A 14171-nucleotide genomic window follows, 5' to 3' on the forward strand; every position below is an offset into this window, starting at 1 on the left:
CTAGGAGTTTAGGAGGAAAGCAAAAGACAGGAGTGACTTTATCAAACCTTTGATTTTGCCTCTGTCTGGAAGCTTCATCACATATGAGCCACCTTTTAAACCAAGGTACATCAAACCCTCTGACTGAATCATGACATCTAAGAAGTTAGAGGACTCCAGTCATGCTGATAATGAGTTGATAGGGAAGTGGTGGCCAGGTGACTTTTCCTACCACAAAGGTTCATCCACGCTGCACAGGGGGAGCTGAATATGCTTCCTGGGTCCCTGACCTGTGCCCTGTTAAAGGCAGGATGTCAAGGACACATGTGTGTGACATTCAGAAACTCTTTCAGGTGATAAAGTTAAAAGCTGTTCTTGTGGGCATGCAGTTATTCCTTGTACATTAATTTCTATTGTTTTCCTACTGTGATACATTACATACCCCATGTACCATATTATTCCACAAGATTGCTTTAGGATAAGGATATTTTGTGTAACTGTCTTTCACCATGATGACAAGAAAGAGTAAATTAATTCAACTTTACATTAATTTTACTAAGCACCATGATCTGAATGTTTGTGTACTGCCACAATTCTTATGTTGGAATCCCAGCATCAAGGGTGCTATTATTACAAGGTGAGGCCTTTGGAACGCGATTGGCTCAGGAGGGAAGAACTCTTGGGTTTGGGATCAGTGTCCATATAAAAGAGATCTTAGGGAACTAGGGAGCCTCTTCCACCAGGTAAGAGCACAGTGAAGATGTACAGGCACAAACCACAGGGCTGGATGTCACCAGATACCACAGCTGCGGGGACACTGGTGCTACACATCCGAGCCTCAAACTGTGGAAAATAAATCGGTGTGGTTTAGAAGCTATCCATAGCACGGGGGTGAGATTTAGTTATGCAGCACTTGCCTAACATATACAAGGCCCTAAGTTTGATATCTAGCGCCAAAAAAAAAAAACAAAACAAAAACAGAGAACTAAACAATTAGAAGCTAACCACACTATGGTACTTTGTTACAGCAGCCTGAGTAGACTAAGACAATAAATTCTATTACCTTAGTGCAAAAAATAATTTTCGTTTCTTTTAGAAATTTGGAAAGGGAAGTCTGACCTTTTCCAGCTAGTATTAACATGATGATCTTAAATACATTGTTTTCTCTGCACTTTAGTTCCATCTTCTGAGAAGTGAAGATATCAGAATGAATTATCTCCAAATTTCCTTCATCTGGGACACCATAAGATATACCAATAATTTAAAATTGCATTTTTATTTCTCACAGCAGGTTTTGGCAACAGTTACAGCAGTGCTGAAATAAGGCTCAGTGCACGTGGGCTGACAAAGTTCAGCAGGTCCTCCCCACCCGTGACCCAGACTCTCCTTTCTCATTGCTCCAGGGCACCACGGAGCTCCCCATGGGGAACAGCACCGAGGTGGCTGAGTTCCTCCTAGTGGGGTTAACCGCTGACCCAGGTCTGCAGCTCCCACTCTTCATGATCTTGTTCCTTGTCTACCTCAGCACTCTGCTTGGGAACCTGGGAATGGATGGGCTGATCCTGCTGGACTCCCGTCTCCACACACCCATGTACTTTTTCCTCAGTAACCTCTCCCTGGTGGACTTTGGGTATTCTTCAGCTGTCACTCCCAAGGTGATGGCTGGTCTCCTTGCTGAGGACAATACGATGTCCTACAATGCGTGTGCCACTCAGTTCTTCTTCTTTGTAGCCTTTATTACTGTGGAAAGTTTCTTGTTGGCCTCCATGGCCTATGACCGCTATGCAGCAGTGTGTGAACCCCTGCACTACGCCTCCACCATGACCACAAACAAGTGTGTGTGTCTGACCACAGCCTGCTATGTCTGTGGCTTCTTGAACTCCGCCATCCATACTGGGAACATCCTCAGGCTGTCCTTCTGTGGGTCCAATGTGGTCGATCACTTTTTCTGTGATGCCCCTCCTCTCCTGGCTCTCTCCTGCTCAGACAGCTATGTCACTGAGATAGTCATTTTCTTAGTGGTGGGTTTCAATAATCTCTTTGCTATCCTGGTCATCTTGGTCTCCTATCTGTTTATATTCATCACCATCCTGAGGATGCGGTCCTCTGAAGGACGCCACAAGGCCTTTTCCACCTGTGCCTCTCACCTCACCACCGTCTCCATCTTCTATGCATCAGGCATCTTCATGTACCTGCAGCCCAGCTCCAGTCATTCCATGGGCTCAGACAAGATGGCGTCCGTGTTCTACAGCATGGTGATCCCCATGCTGAATCCACTGGTCTACAGTCTGAGGAACAAGGAGGTCAAGTGTGCCTTTAAGAAGGCTGTGGAGAAAACAAAGTCTTCTGTGGGATTCATATTTTAGTTACACCAAGTCTGTCACAAGACAATTTCATCCATCTTACACAGATAGATGATAAATAGACATAGAATATTTACCTAGGGAGCCCACTGATATCTAGTTTATTCCATTTTTATTATATATATTAAGTCCACAGACCATATGTCTTGAAAAACAAGAGGTCTGAAAATAGTAGGTTAGACTCATATATGAATGTAGAATTCTGACTTTTAAGATTATAAACTCTCAAAGCCCGCATACATATGCAAGTGTAAGCCACTCATGCATCCTCCATGACAAAGGAAGGACTCGCACACCTACAGATGGAGACATGAATTCAAGACACACGTGGGATGGGTTTGTTGTGTAGTAGAATCTGCAGCAATTATTTTGGTATCTGAGACCATATTCTTAATATTGTTTTCCTTGTTTAGTGGAAACAGTATAAAAACATTTAAAAATATGTGAATTTAAGTAAAAATTTAGCTTACTAACCAAAAAAAAATTTAGCTTACTAAAATTTTATATATTTTCATGCCTCCATCTACAGTGGGCCTATTTGTAATTCATTAAAATTAAGTAGACAGGGGCCGGGGATTTAGCTCAGTGGTTTCGCTGCCTGCTGCACAAGCACAAGGATCCGAGTTCCATCCCCGGTACCAAAAAAAAAAAAAAATTAAGTAGACATTAACAGCACCAATTAGCCGGGTATTCTGTGTATTTCAACACAGGCAAACAGCATGTACCAATCAGAACAAGGCAGTTGTCACTTCCCTCTCCTTGCCATGTCTTTAGGGTTTCAGTCTTTGAGTTCCACACTTCTAGACTTCATACAATATTTAATAGTTTATTGTGAACAAAAATCACCCCACTAGGCTGCAGGGCACTAGAACTTATTCTTTGTACCTGGCTTTTGGGAATATTTTAAATGTTCATAAAAATTATAAATGTAATTTGTACTGTCATAAAAATGTTTATAAAAATTGTGAATTAACCTTTATTAAAATACTTCAAAAGATCCCAAGTGCAGATTTGTTTTTGCTTCTTTCTTTGTTCATCTTTTCAATGGCAATGGATAGGTATTTTTTTGGTAAGTTAAACTTCCATGTTAAGGAATCACTATTTAAAAATATAATGTGCTTATATAACATTTTCAATAAAAAAGATATGACAACATAGAAACAAATGAAATGTATGGGTTTTCTTCTTTTTTGATGTGATGTATCACATTTATTGATTTATGTATGAAAACCCATCCTTTAATCCCTAGAATAAATCCCATTTTTTAAAAATCCCATTTTAAGGTGCTGCTGGATTTGGTTTTCTAGTATTTTGCCAAAGATTGTTGTGTCTCTGTTCATGAAGGAAACTGACCCGTGGCTTCATTTTCGTTGTGTCTTTGGTTTGAGTATCACAGTGATGCAAGTCTTGTAAAATGATGTTGAGAACATTCTCTCCTCTTAAATTTTTAAGAATAATATAAGAAAAATTGGTATTAGTTCTTTAAATGTTGGTAGAACTCATCAGTTAAGCCATCTACTCTTGCCTTGCATGAAAGATTTCTTTTACTGTCAGTTCCATCTTGTTACTTATGTGCTTTCTTAGCACATATACAAACTTGTTAGTTATTATTGATCTGCTCAGGTTTCCTATGCTCATGACTCAATCATGACAAGATGTATGTGGGCAGGACTGTACATTTCTCCTAGGTAATCTATGTTCTGGCACAGTTATTCATAGTAGTCTATAAAGATCTCCCATAGTTCCATGATATCAGTTGTACTTTCTCCTTTCTTTGATATTACCTGAGTTCTCCTTTTTTTTCTTCATTAGTTATGTTGTAGAGATCCTCAGGGTCAGCCAGAGATGAGAAAACAGGATTTTCAGGTTTCTCCAGGGTAGAAACATTTCCGCATATGCACATAATCTGAACAATTTGCATTTTATTACTTTTTAATATTTCATGTTTATTTATTTTATATGTGATAATACTACATATCATAAAGCACTGGCTCATGTGTTTATGGAGGCTGAGAAATCCTAGGATCCTCTGTTCTGGAAAACTGGAGGCTCAGGAGGGCCAGGGGTCCAGCACACAGGGCTGAGAGCCAGAGCTGAGGATGCGCATTCCAGTGTGAGTCAGGGCTTCAGGGCCAAGGGCTCTACGGGAAGGAAAGAGCAGCATCCCAGCTCAAAGTCACTGACTCTAATACACTTACAAAATGAACTCCAGAAAACCCAAAAGCAATTTGAGAAAACTCCTCCTTAAAATTCTGATCATTCAGAACTAGCTTTGGCCCAAAAATCTGCATTCATCAGGGTTGTCTGGAGCAACAGAGCCAGTACAGTGGATGGACTGATGGACAGAGAGACAATCAGAAGGCATTGGCCCACATGGTTATGGAGGCAGAAATGTCCCCAGATTTGCCCATGGGCAGCTGGAGACCAAAGAGGCTGCTGGTGAGGTTGGAAGTTTGAAAATCAGAAGTAGCAGAGCCAGGAGAACAATGATGCTCATGAGCAAGCAGTCGGGCAGAGCACAGACTCAAGCTTTCATGTCTCCGGGGACTTGACAGGGTCTCTGTATTGTACTCTAGGCTCTGTCAGTTTCATTGTCACTTCTCTGATGTCCCAGGATTGGTTGTGCAGAGAGAGGCAACAGGTTTTTACTGCTTGCCTTTTGGCCCTAAATGCTTACTTTGATCTCCTCCACTTTGTGATAAATTTAAGGAATGACATGATGATATTTCAGAATACAAATTGTTCTTGAGTACAAACCATAAAACAAGAAGCTATTCATTTTAGGTTAAACATTTCTATGCAATACATTTATGTTAGAGATGATTCTGATATCTCAAGCTTTAAATTAGACAAAATTAATTTGCCAAACAGAGGGACAGCATCCTGTGGGAGTTGCTCCCAAGCTTGAAGGAGGTTCTCGGAAGGCATTGGAAAATCAGGTCGTAGTTCAAGACACATGTTAGGACAATCCTGGTTCTTAACAAAAAAGTTTTGTTACTTTCAAGGCAAGGCTGCCCAAGGGCTGGCAGGATCTGGAAAAAAATGAAAGCTAGGGGCCAGGGATCTAGCTCAGTGGTTCTGCCGCCTGCCTTGCAAGTGCAAGGACCTGAGTTCGATCCCCGGTACCAAAAGAAAAGGGAAGGGAGAACAACAGCAAAGCATTCTTATAGCCCCAGCACTCTGGGAGACTGAGTCAGGAAGATCACAAGTTTGAGCCCAGCCTGCAGCTCAGCAACTCCACAGGACTCTGCGTCAAAATAAAGTTAAAAAGGGCTGGGATGTGGCTCAGTGAGAAGGCCCGGGTTCCATCCCACCACCACAGAACAAATCCCAAACCCTATCTTGGACTCAGTCTACTCTATCCAGTGAGAGTAACAAGTAAGGGAATTTATTGTCCGTTTAGTTGCATTAAAGAGATGTGTCCAGCAGAAAAAAGGAAGATACAGTCAATAAACTAGTGGGAAGTTGGAAGAGGCATATCCAGTTCCACTACAACTCAAACTGATGCATCATTTTTAGGGTGCTTATTTTTGATGGACCCTTCCCAAAACTCTATTTAGGACCCTGCCTGTGGAACTCTTTCAGGCCTATGGGTTTTCCCAAATAAGACACCCAGGTTTCACCAGAGATGGTATCAAAGGAATTCAATCAGCTCCACCCTTTTCAGTGAGTTCTGTTTTCAGCCAGATGCTGTTTAAGGGTACTAGGTGTTCTCAGCATGCTTGGACTGGAAGGTCACCAGGGGCCCCGCATCGTAGGTGATGACATGATAAATATTCCTGCTCTCACGCAGATTCCACTCTAGTGATAAGAGAAAGACGACAGAACAAACAAAAATAAGGTCTTCATCTCATTAGCTATTTCTATTGGGGAAGAAGTCTGTGTCTCTTGCTCTGCCCCATGCGGATGCCCCTGTGCCTCTGCTTTGATTTTTTTCAGGTTTTGTTCCAAATGAAAACCACTGGGGAAGCTCTCTACCTGGGAAGTTACACTGTCTTCTGTGGATTGCACTGTCGCCATTTGTCCTGTGCTGCAGAAACAGACTAGCACAGGCTGGGTCCTTCGTGAAGAGGGATTTGTTTCTCACATTCTGAAGGCTGGGCAGTCCGGGACTCCAGGGCTGTGCCTGGTGAGATCCTTCCTGCTATGTCCAGAGATCCCGGGAGGCATGCCCTGGAAATGGGAAGAAAGCTCACACCAGACCAAAGAGTAGGCGGGCCCACGGTTGCAACCCCCTTTACAACAATGATGACACTCACCCAACCCATTGCCTCTTCCAGGCGTCCCCTCTCAACTCTGTCGCCGCATTTGCTCCTAGCCAAGCAGCCTGCCCAGAAGCTGTCAGCAGCGTTACACTGGCAATTCAACTTCGGCCTGAGTTTGGAGGGGCCGTTCAGACCATCACTGCTCCTCCCTTGGAGCTTAGGTCCTTTGTCTCACGTTTCTCCTTCCCTTTACACTGATCTTTCCTGTGCTGTTCTTTGGAATGCATTTTCTGGGAAAATATTTAGATCCGTCAATGTAGATTTCTTCTCCTTCATTTTCCTACTTGTACTTACACAGTCTGTATATGTTTTGCATGTAATCATGTTTCTAAGGTGTTTAGTATCTATCTTTCCAACTGGACTTCAGCACCATGAATATGAAACTGATACTTATTTTGCTTCGGTCTGTGTCTGTGTTTCATCACTGTGGCTGAAACCTGTTGACATCAGTACACATTTAACCAATTGATGTATTTTTTCCCAGTGGTTCAAATCCGTACAGTGAATTATGGGCAGGACTAATTCCTGGCAGCTGCTTGCTTTACATAGTGACAGAATGTGGGTCTGTATCTCCTAATGCTTATGTGAAGGCACAGTCCTGGAGGTCATGCGCTGAGCTACTTGTGTATTTTCAGGGAGAATTACTGCGAATCATGGGCGTACACCCATGACCCTCCACAGAAGCAGAGCGGGGTTCCCCCAGGCAGGATAATCACCTGATCCCTTGTTGGGTGAGATCAAGTTTTACAGCTCTCAGGGAGTATTTGTCCCCTGTGAGCTCCACAGCTACAAAATTAGCTTCTGGTTTTCATTCTCCAGCAGATCAACTACTGAGCTGACTCCATTTGTCTTCATATTAGAGGGAGCAGCCCAAGAAGCAGACTCACTTTGACCATCACTTACTCATGCAATTGTCAGTAGTCATCTATAGCAACAATGACCTTGCCCCAAAGTGATACATTACCAAGAGCCCAAAACACTGCCCATGAGAATGAATCCCAATCATCCCAATGGATGATACAATTTATCATTCTTAGCCAGCTATAAGGCATCGCAGGGATTCTCTTATTTTCTTATCATAGCTAAGTGGTTATGTAAGAAGAGTCCAGAGGATCCGGGATAAGAGCTTGTCAGCTGATTCCAGGCCAACAGCCTCTTTTTCTTTTCTCCAATTTCTCCCTACTTCCAGACAGCTTTAAGCTTTTTGACCAAGCCTTTGAGTCTTCTGATTTAGTTATTTTTCTTCTTTCAAAGAATACATTCATGCCCTGTGACCTGATCACCACAGACGAAGGGGCTGGACTTGCAGCTTACGTCTCAGAGGGAGACAGGTAAGTTTCCAGGTCAGATCTACTGTCCACATAAACTGGTAAGGGCAGAGGTAACCAGGGAAATGCTCACAGGCAGGTGGCTTTTCTTTAGCTTGTTCAGAGCTTTGGCTTGAATAGTTTGCTTTTTAAAAATCTGTTTCATGGATCCAGAATTTATACATCTAAACCCAATGGATTCCCATTAGAACATGTACCATCAAATAGGTTATTTAAACTATATCAATCTCAGTTTTCTTTTTAAGAGAATATGATGATCCGAATTACCTTGACCAGTCCCAGGGTGGCTGAGAGGATCAAACAAGGTGTCATTTTATCATGTTATTGCAATCTGGAAGCCCAGATTTATGGTGCAAAACAAAAGGAAGAAGGAACAGAAGGTAACAAATGAGAGAGAAACCATGCTTAGCAGCCAGTTATAAAATGCACAGAAATGAAGAGGTATCAATTCACACAAGCACAAGAAGGTAGGAGACTGAGAAGTCCTGATCTTAAGTTCTAATTCTGTCACTGTTGACTTCTCTAGCATTTGCAAGAGTATCTACTAATGACCGGATGGATTGGTGGACGAAAATCTCCAAATGAGATCAACCACCATCACGCAGTTCTGCGAAGCTGAGAACATTGTGTTCTCTACCTGGGAATGGAGAAAGAGACCAGTATGTGATACCCATCAGTGTAGATGTCTGTCTCAGTCCACCAAACACCCTGAGGTCGAGGCTGTGTCATGTGCACCAGTGTAGGCTTGGTAATCTGCACACCGCGTGGTCAGACACAGGAAGTCCCTCAGTGCCTGCAGAGAGGACTGAGAAGCTAGCAGCATCCCGCACTTTGTGGGGCTTGATAGGCTGGTGCTTCCAAAGAGCCATGCTCCTGTCTAACTGCAGTGATGTTTCTGGAGAGCTGAAAATAGTTGTAAAGATTCGTGAGTCCAGTTTCCCTCAGCGGAAACTTAGAAGTGTGGGTTATTTCCACAAAGTCACACTGGCCGACAGCTGTATTTGATTCCCAAGTTCATGGGTTCCAATCACCCATATTGACTTCCAATGATAGATGTGATCACTCAGTAAAGAAAGCGGTCAGTTGAATAACTTGCTTTCTTGTGCCCAGTTTAGGTTAAATGTGAAGAGTTTAAAATAATATTCCTTCATGATAAAGAGCTAAGATTTAGACTCCAAGTGACTTGGCCTCAGACCTGACCTCTGCCATTCAGCCCTAAGTAAGGTTCAGTGTTCATGTCGGTGACCTGGGAATGGAACTTTGTGTGACTGGTGAGGGTTAGCTGGCAAAGTGACACAGCCTCTGGTTTGGCGATGGGCACATAGAAAATAATGCAGCACCTCTATGCTATCTGAAGCCAGAATAGTGACTTCCATGTATACAAAATGACAAGTGAAATTTTTAAAATGTAGACTGAAAAGGCAATATAGTCTGTGACAATGCCATGGTGGTGTCTGTCCAAGAAGGTTTGGAGAAGATTTTGAGGGAGCTTTGGAACTTGTGTTATTCTTTGAATGCATGAGATTTGTGTTGGGAGAAAAGAGCACTTTGTCAGAAGAATGAGTTTTTTATTTTTCCCTGAGAACTATCTAGATGACATTTCAGCCATGAGAGTGCCTCCCATCAATGGAAGAAAAAATTATAAAAGATCAAATGTACCTTAAAAAGCATTTGTAGTTCTGCTTTTCTTTTCCAAAGACTAAAATAAATTAACCTTTCTTTCTCCATGAAGGTGTTGGACTCAAACATAAGATTTCAAATGTGGAAAAGATAGTAAAGCAGTTTTAAAATGATTCTTATAGTTTTAAAACAATTTTTTTGAGGGCCGCAGATTTAGCTCAGTGGTTCGGCCTCCTGCCTCGCAAGCGCAAGGACCCAAGTTTGATCCCTGGTACCAAAAAAAAAAAAAGTTTCCTTTTGAGAAATCTCTATCTGGTAAATTTATTGAAGTCGGAAGGTTTTGAAGGAATAGAGGTTGTCTTACTCACCCTGCTCTGGAGAAGTTCTGTCCAAAACAGGGATCTCTGGATCCAAAAGCCAAAAACTGTACCACTATAAAGGTAAAAATTAGTGTTTTCAACTTGTGCATTAATTTCTACCATTTTCCCTTTGGGTGGTAAATTCCACATCCTGGGTGCAATATTCGACCATAAGATTATTTTAGGCTAATGACATGTTTTGTTTAACAATATTTCAGTATCATAATAATGAATAATAACATTGCTCTTGAAACAATGGAAATGACAAAAATGTTGGCAGGAGTTAGATTAATTCAGTCCTACACCAATTTTCCTAAGTGCTGTGGTCTGATCTTGTCCGTCCTGAATTCATGTGTTGAATGGGTGGCCTTCAAAGTGATGGTGTGGGGAGGGAAGGCCCGAGGAGGTGACTGAGTCCTGAGGGAACAGCATTCATGGACGGGACTAGAGCTTAAGCCTTTTCTTATACCTGGATATTTGAATCTTTCTCTTGGTTTAATAAATTTTCTGTTATTGTCTTTTTAAATAAGATTGCAACCTTTGGGATTCTCAAGTCTCTCTTGAACCCCCTAAAACCTGTATATTTGTTTTTTAATGCTGTCTCAATGTTCCCATAAACTTTGTTCATTCCTCCTTTTCTCTTCTGATTGTATATTTTTAAATAGCCTGTCTTTAATGTCACCAATGCTTTTTTTGTTTCTTCGTCTCTTAATGCTTTCCATCACATTTTTGTTTGGTTTAGTGTATTTCTTAGCTCAAGGGTTTTTGTTTGATATTTCAATTGCTTTAGTACCTCCCTTAAATTTAGCTATTAGAGCATGGAGTCCTTTCTCTGTATCTTCTAGAGGTTTGTTAAGTTTCTTTGTTTTGGTACCGGGGATCGAACTTGGAACCTTGCTCTTGTGAGGCAGGTGACGGAACCACTGAGCTAAATCCCTGGCCCCATTAAGTTTCTTTCAAGCACCTATTTTGAATTCTTTCTCCAAGAATTCTCACATATTGGTTGCTCTAGAATCAATTCCTAGCACCTTATTTTGATGGTTATGTGAAGTCTGAACTCTGTGAAAGTTCCTAATGCTTGTTGGTGTGTGGCATCAAATGTGAACTGAAATACTAGGTATTTGTCCCAGACTTGATAATTGGTATTTTTGTGCCTGCCTTCCCAGAATTCCTAAACAGGCTATTTTCTGAGCATGTCGTCACTTCTACCATGTCAGCAGTAGGTGGCACTCCAGGTCTCATTTTACTACTAGTCCACAGTCAGTGTACTGGTACTGTTTCAGCAGTAGAAGGTCCCCCAAGCCCAAGTTTGTACAAAATTTGCAATTGCTATGTTGCTTAGAATGAACTGGGGAAGTATTTTTAAAAGGTAACCTGTAATAAAGGATGGCTAGAAAAGTACAAGGGGATGGATCTCTTGCAACAGGTATGTAGTCCAAGAGAACAAGGGCAAGGGATGAGGAGGAAAGGAATGGGAAATAAGAAGAATAAAGATATGCCACATACAGGAACCTAATAACCCCAATTAATGGAAACTTTATAGGCCATAACATGAGCTAAGACAATATCATCAGGAATGAAAAATGGGATGCGGAACTGGAGGAAGAGGGAAGGGTGGGAGAGGGAAGGGGAAGAGGATAAAGAAAAAGAAACAAAGAAACTAATATGTACATTTAACCATTCCCCAGATGACTGTAAACTATGTGAACTGCAAACATGTACAAATAAATTTTTTAAAAAAAAGGTAGTTCATCACCAGTGTTGACCTAGAGTCAGAGTAAATCCAGACACTTTGGACATAGTCACTCTCTTGTGGTCAGTTCCACAGGATTCTGTCCAGCTGTAGCCCTCACCAAGGTCTAGGATCCTGTACAACGACTTGGCAACAAATTCCCTCTTCTTTCCCCCAATAAATGATTACTCTCTTCATGCTGTGTTGCCTAAAGGTGGGAGAGAGGGAGGGCGACAGTCCATGGTTGCCAGCACTACACTGCCAGGTCATGCCTGGGCCCACAGTGCCGAGATCAGTGCAGGACCAGAGCAAGATCAAGTTTTTGCCATTATTTCAGCCTCAAATTCACTCAAGGAGAAAACTGATATTCCTAAGGCATGTGTCAAAGCATTGAACGATATTTATACATCGTTGCAATTTTCTGAAGATATGAATAAGACTGGAGCAAATAATAGTTTGATCAAACACTTCACAGAAATTTTTGAAGAAATTTCAAATCCATAGAAGGCTTTGAAAAGCTCAAATATATACTTAGACATTGTGAAAACTATTCACATGCCCAAAACTTTATACTCCCAGAAAAAGGCCTGAAAATGAGTTATTCTCTCACTCTTGCCTCAGTCTGAGGCTAGAAAAAGTAGGAAGACAAGAATAAGAAATTAAACTGCTGAAATACTGAAAATATCCTCTAACACATGATGCAGAATAGAATGAGAATTAATGATTTAGAGCATTTAAGAAGCATACCCAATTGTTAGTTAACCATAAAGCTAATTAAAATTTCAATGGGCACACATAGCAAGGAATACAGAAATAATAAAGGTGATCCAGGAAAATCACTAAACAAACAAACAAACTCTGTTACCAACCCGGATTTGGATTGGAAGAAATGATTTCTAAAATATGCTTTTTATTATTTAAAATGGCAAGATTTTAACAAAAATATATGTGCAACCCAAAGAAAAAGGAAAGTGTGAAAAAACAAGGTTTGGAAGAAAAAGTCAATAGAAACTGTTTTTCAGGGAGCCTATACCTTAGACGTAATAGAAAAAGAGTAATCTGAGGTGAATGAAACTGTATAAAGACAGACCGAGTAACTAAAATATGAATCGTACAGAAGACTTTGTTTTCTCCACAGCCTTCTTAAAGGCACACTTGACCTCCTTGTTCCTCAGGCTGTAGACCAGTGGATTCAGCATGGGGATCACCATGGTGTAGAATACGGACGCCATCTTGTCTGAGCCCATGGAATGACTGGAGCTGGGCTGCAGGTACATGAAGATGACCGTCCCGTAGAAGATGGAGACAGCAGTGAAGTGGGAGGCACAGGTGGAAAAGGCCTTGTGGCGTCCTTCAGAGGACCGCATCCTCAGGATGGTGATGAATATAAACAGATAGGAGATCAAGATGACCAGGATAGCAAAAAGAGTATTGAAACCCACCACTAAGAAAATGACTGTCTCAGTGACATAGCTGTCTGAGCAGGAGAGAGCCAGGAGAGGAGGGGCATCACAGAAAAAGTGATCGACCACATTGGACCCACAGAAGGACAGCCTGAAGATGTTCCCAGTATGGATGGCGGAGTTCAAGAAGCCACAGACATAGCAGGCTGTGGTCAGACACACACACTTGTTTGTGGTCATGGTGGAGGCGTAGTGCAGGGGTTCACACACTGCTGCATAGCGGTCATAGGCCATGGAGGCCAACAAGAAACTTTCCACAGTAATAAAGGCTACAAAGAAGAAGAACTGGGTGGCACACGCATTGTAGGACATCGTATTGTCCTCAGCAAGGAGACCAGCCATCACCTTGGGAGTGACAGCTGAAGAATACCCAAAGTCCACCAGGGAGAGGTTACTGAGGAAAAAGTACATGGGTGTGTGGAGACGGGAGTCCAGCAGGATCAGCCCATCCATTCCCAGGTTCCCAAGCAGAGTGCTGAGGTAGACAAGGAACAAGATCATAAAGAGTGGGAGCTGCAGACCTGGGTCAGCGGTTAACCCCACCAGGAGGAACTCAGCCACCTCAGTGCTGTTCTCCATGGGGAACTCTGTGGTGCCCTGGAGCAATGAGAAAGGAGAGTCTGGGTCACGGGTGGGGAGGACCTGCTGAACTCTGTCAGCCCGCGTGCACTGAGCCTTATTTCAGCACTGCTGTAACTGTTGCCAGGAGTCCTGCCCTAATACGTGACATGATAAATAAAACTGCAGCTTCAAATAATCTGTAGACCATACCAGGCTCCAGAAAAAACATTCTGGAGACAATGCATTCCCAATCCCCTCACTTCATAGATGACTGGTACAAACGATAGAAAGGTTTATGTACAGTCGCCATATTGATTGCTTACTGGAAAAGCCACAGTCCTATATAACTGTGTGAAACAACTGAACACTGTCCTTTACAGTACACTAAAAGAGCCTAATGTCTTAGTCCAGTCGAGATGACACAATTAAACACCATGCACTTGGTAGATCAAAAGCAACAGACACTTATTTCTCACTGTCTGGAACACTGAGAAATTCAAG

The 14171-nt window shown here is 42.1% G+C and overlaps 2 protein-coding genes across 2 annotated transcripts; one reads left to right on the forward strand and one right to left on the reverse strand.

The window, feature by feature from the left end:
• Positions 1–1400: 1400 nt before the first annotated feature.
• On the forward strand, positions 1401–2345 carry LOC101715455 (olfactory receptor 5B12). Its single transcript, XM_087203592.1, has one exon. It carries the CDS (start codon positions 1401–1403, stop codon positions 2343–2345), a length of 945 nt encoding a protein of 314 aa, XP_087059718.1.
• Positions 2346–12743: 10398 nt separating this feature from the next.
• Positions 12744–13688, reverse strand: LOC101715095 (olfactory receptor 5B12-like). Its single transcript, XM_004869743.1, has one exon. It carries the CDS (start codon positions 13686–13688, stop codon positions 12744–12746), a length of 945 nt encoding a protein of 314 aa, XP_004869800.1.
• Between the last annotated feature and the right edge of the window lie 483 nt (positions 13689–14171).

The sequence above is a fragment of the Heterocephalus glaber genome, unplaced genomic scaffold, assembly GCF_053883595.1.
Source record: "Heterocephalus glaber isolate CG9 unplaced genomic scaffold, H.glaber_assembly_v1.0 deba00001805, whole genome shotgun sequence".
Taxonomy (NCBI): Eukaryota; Metazoa; Chordata; class Mammalia; order Rodentia; family Bathyergidae; genus Heterocephalus; species Heterocephalus glaber.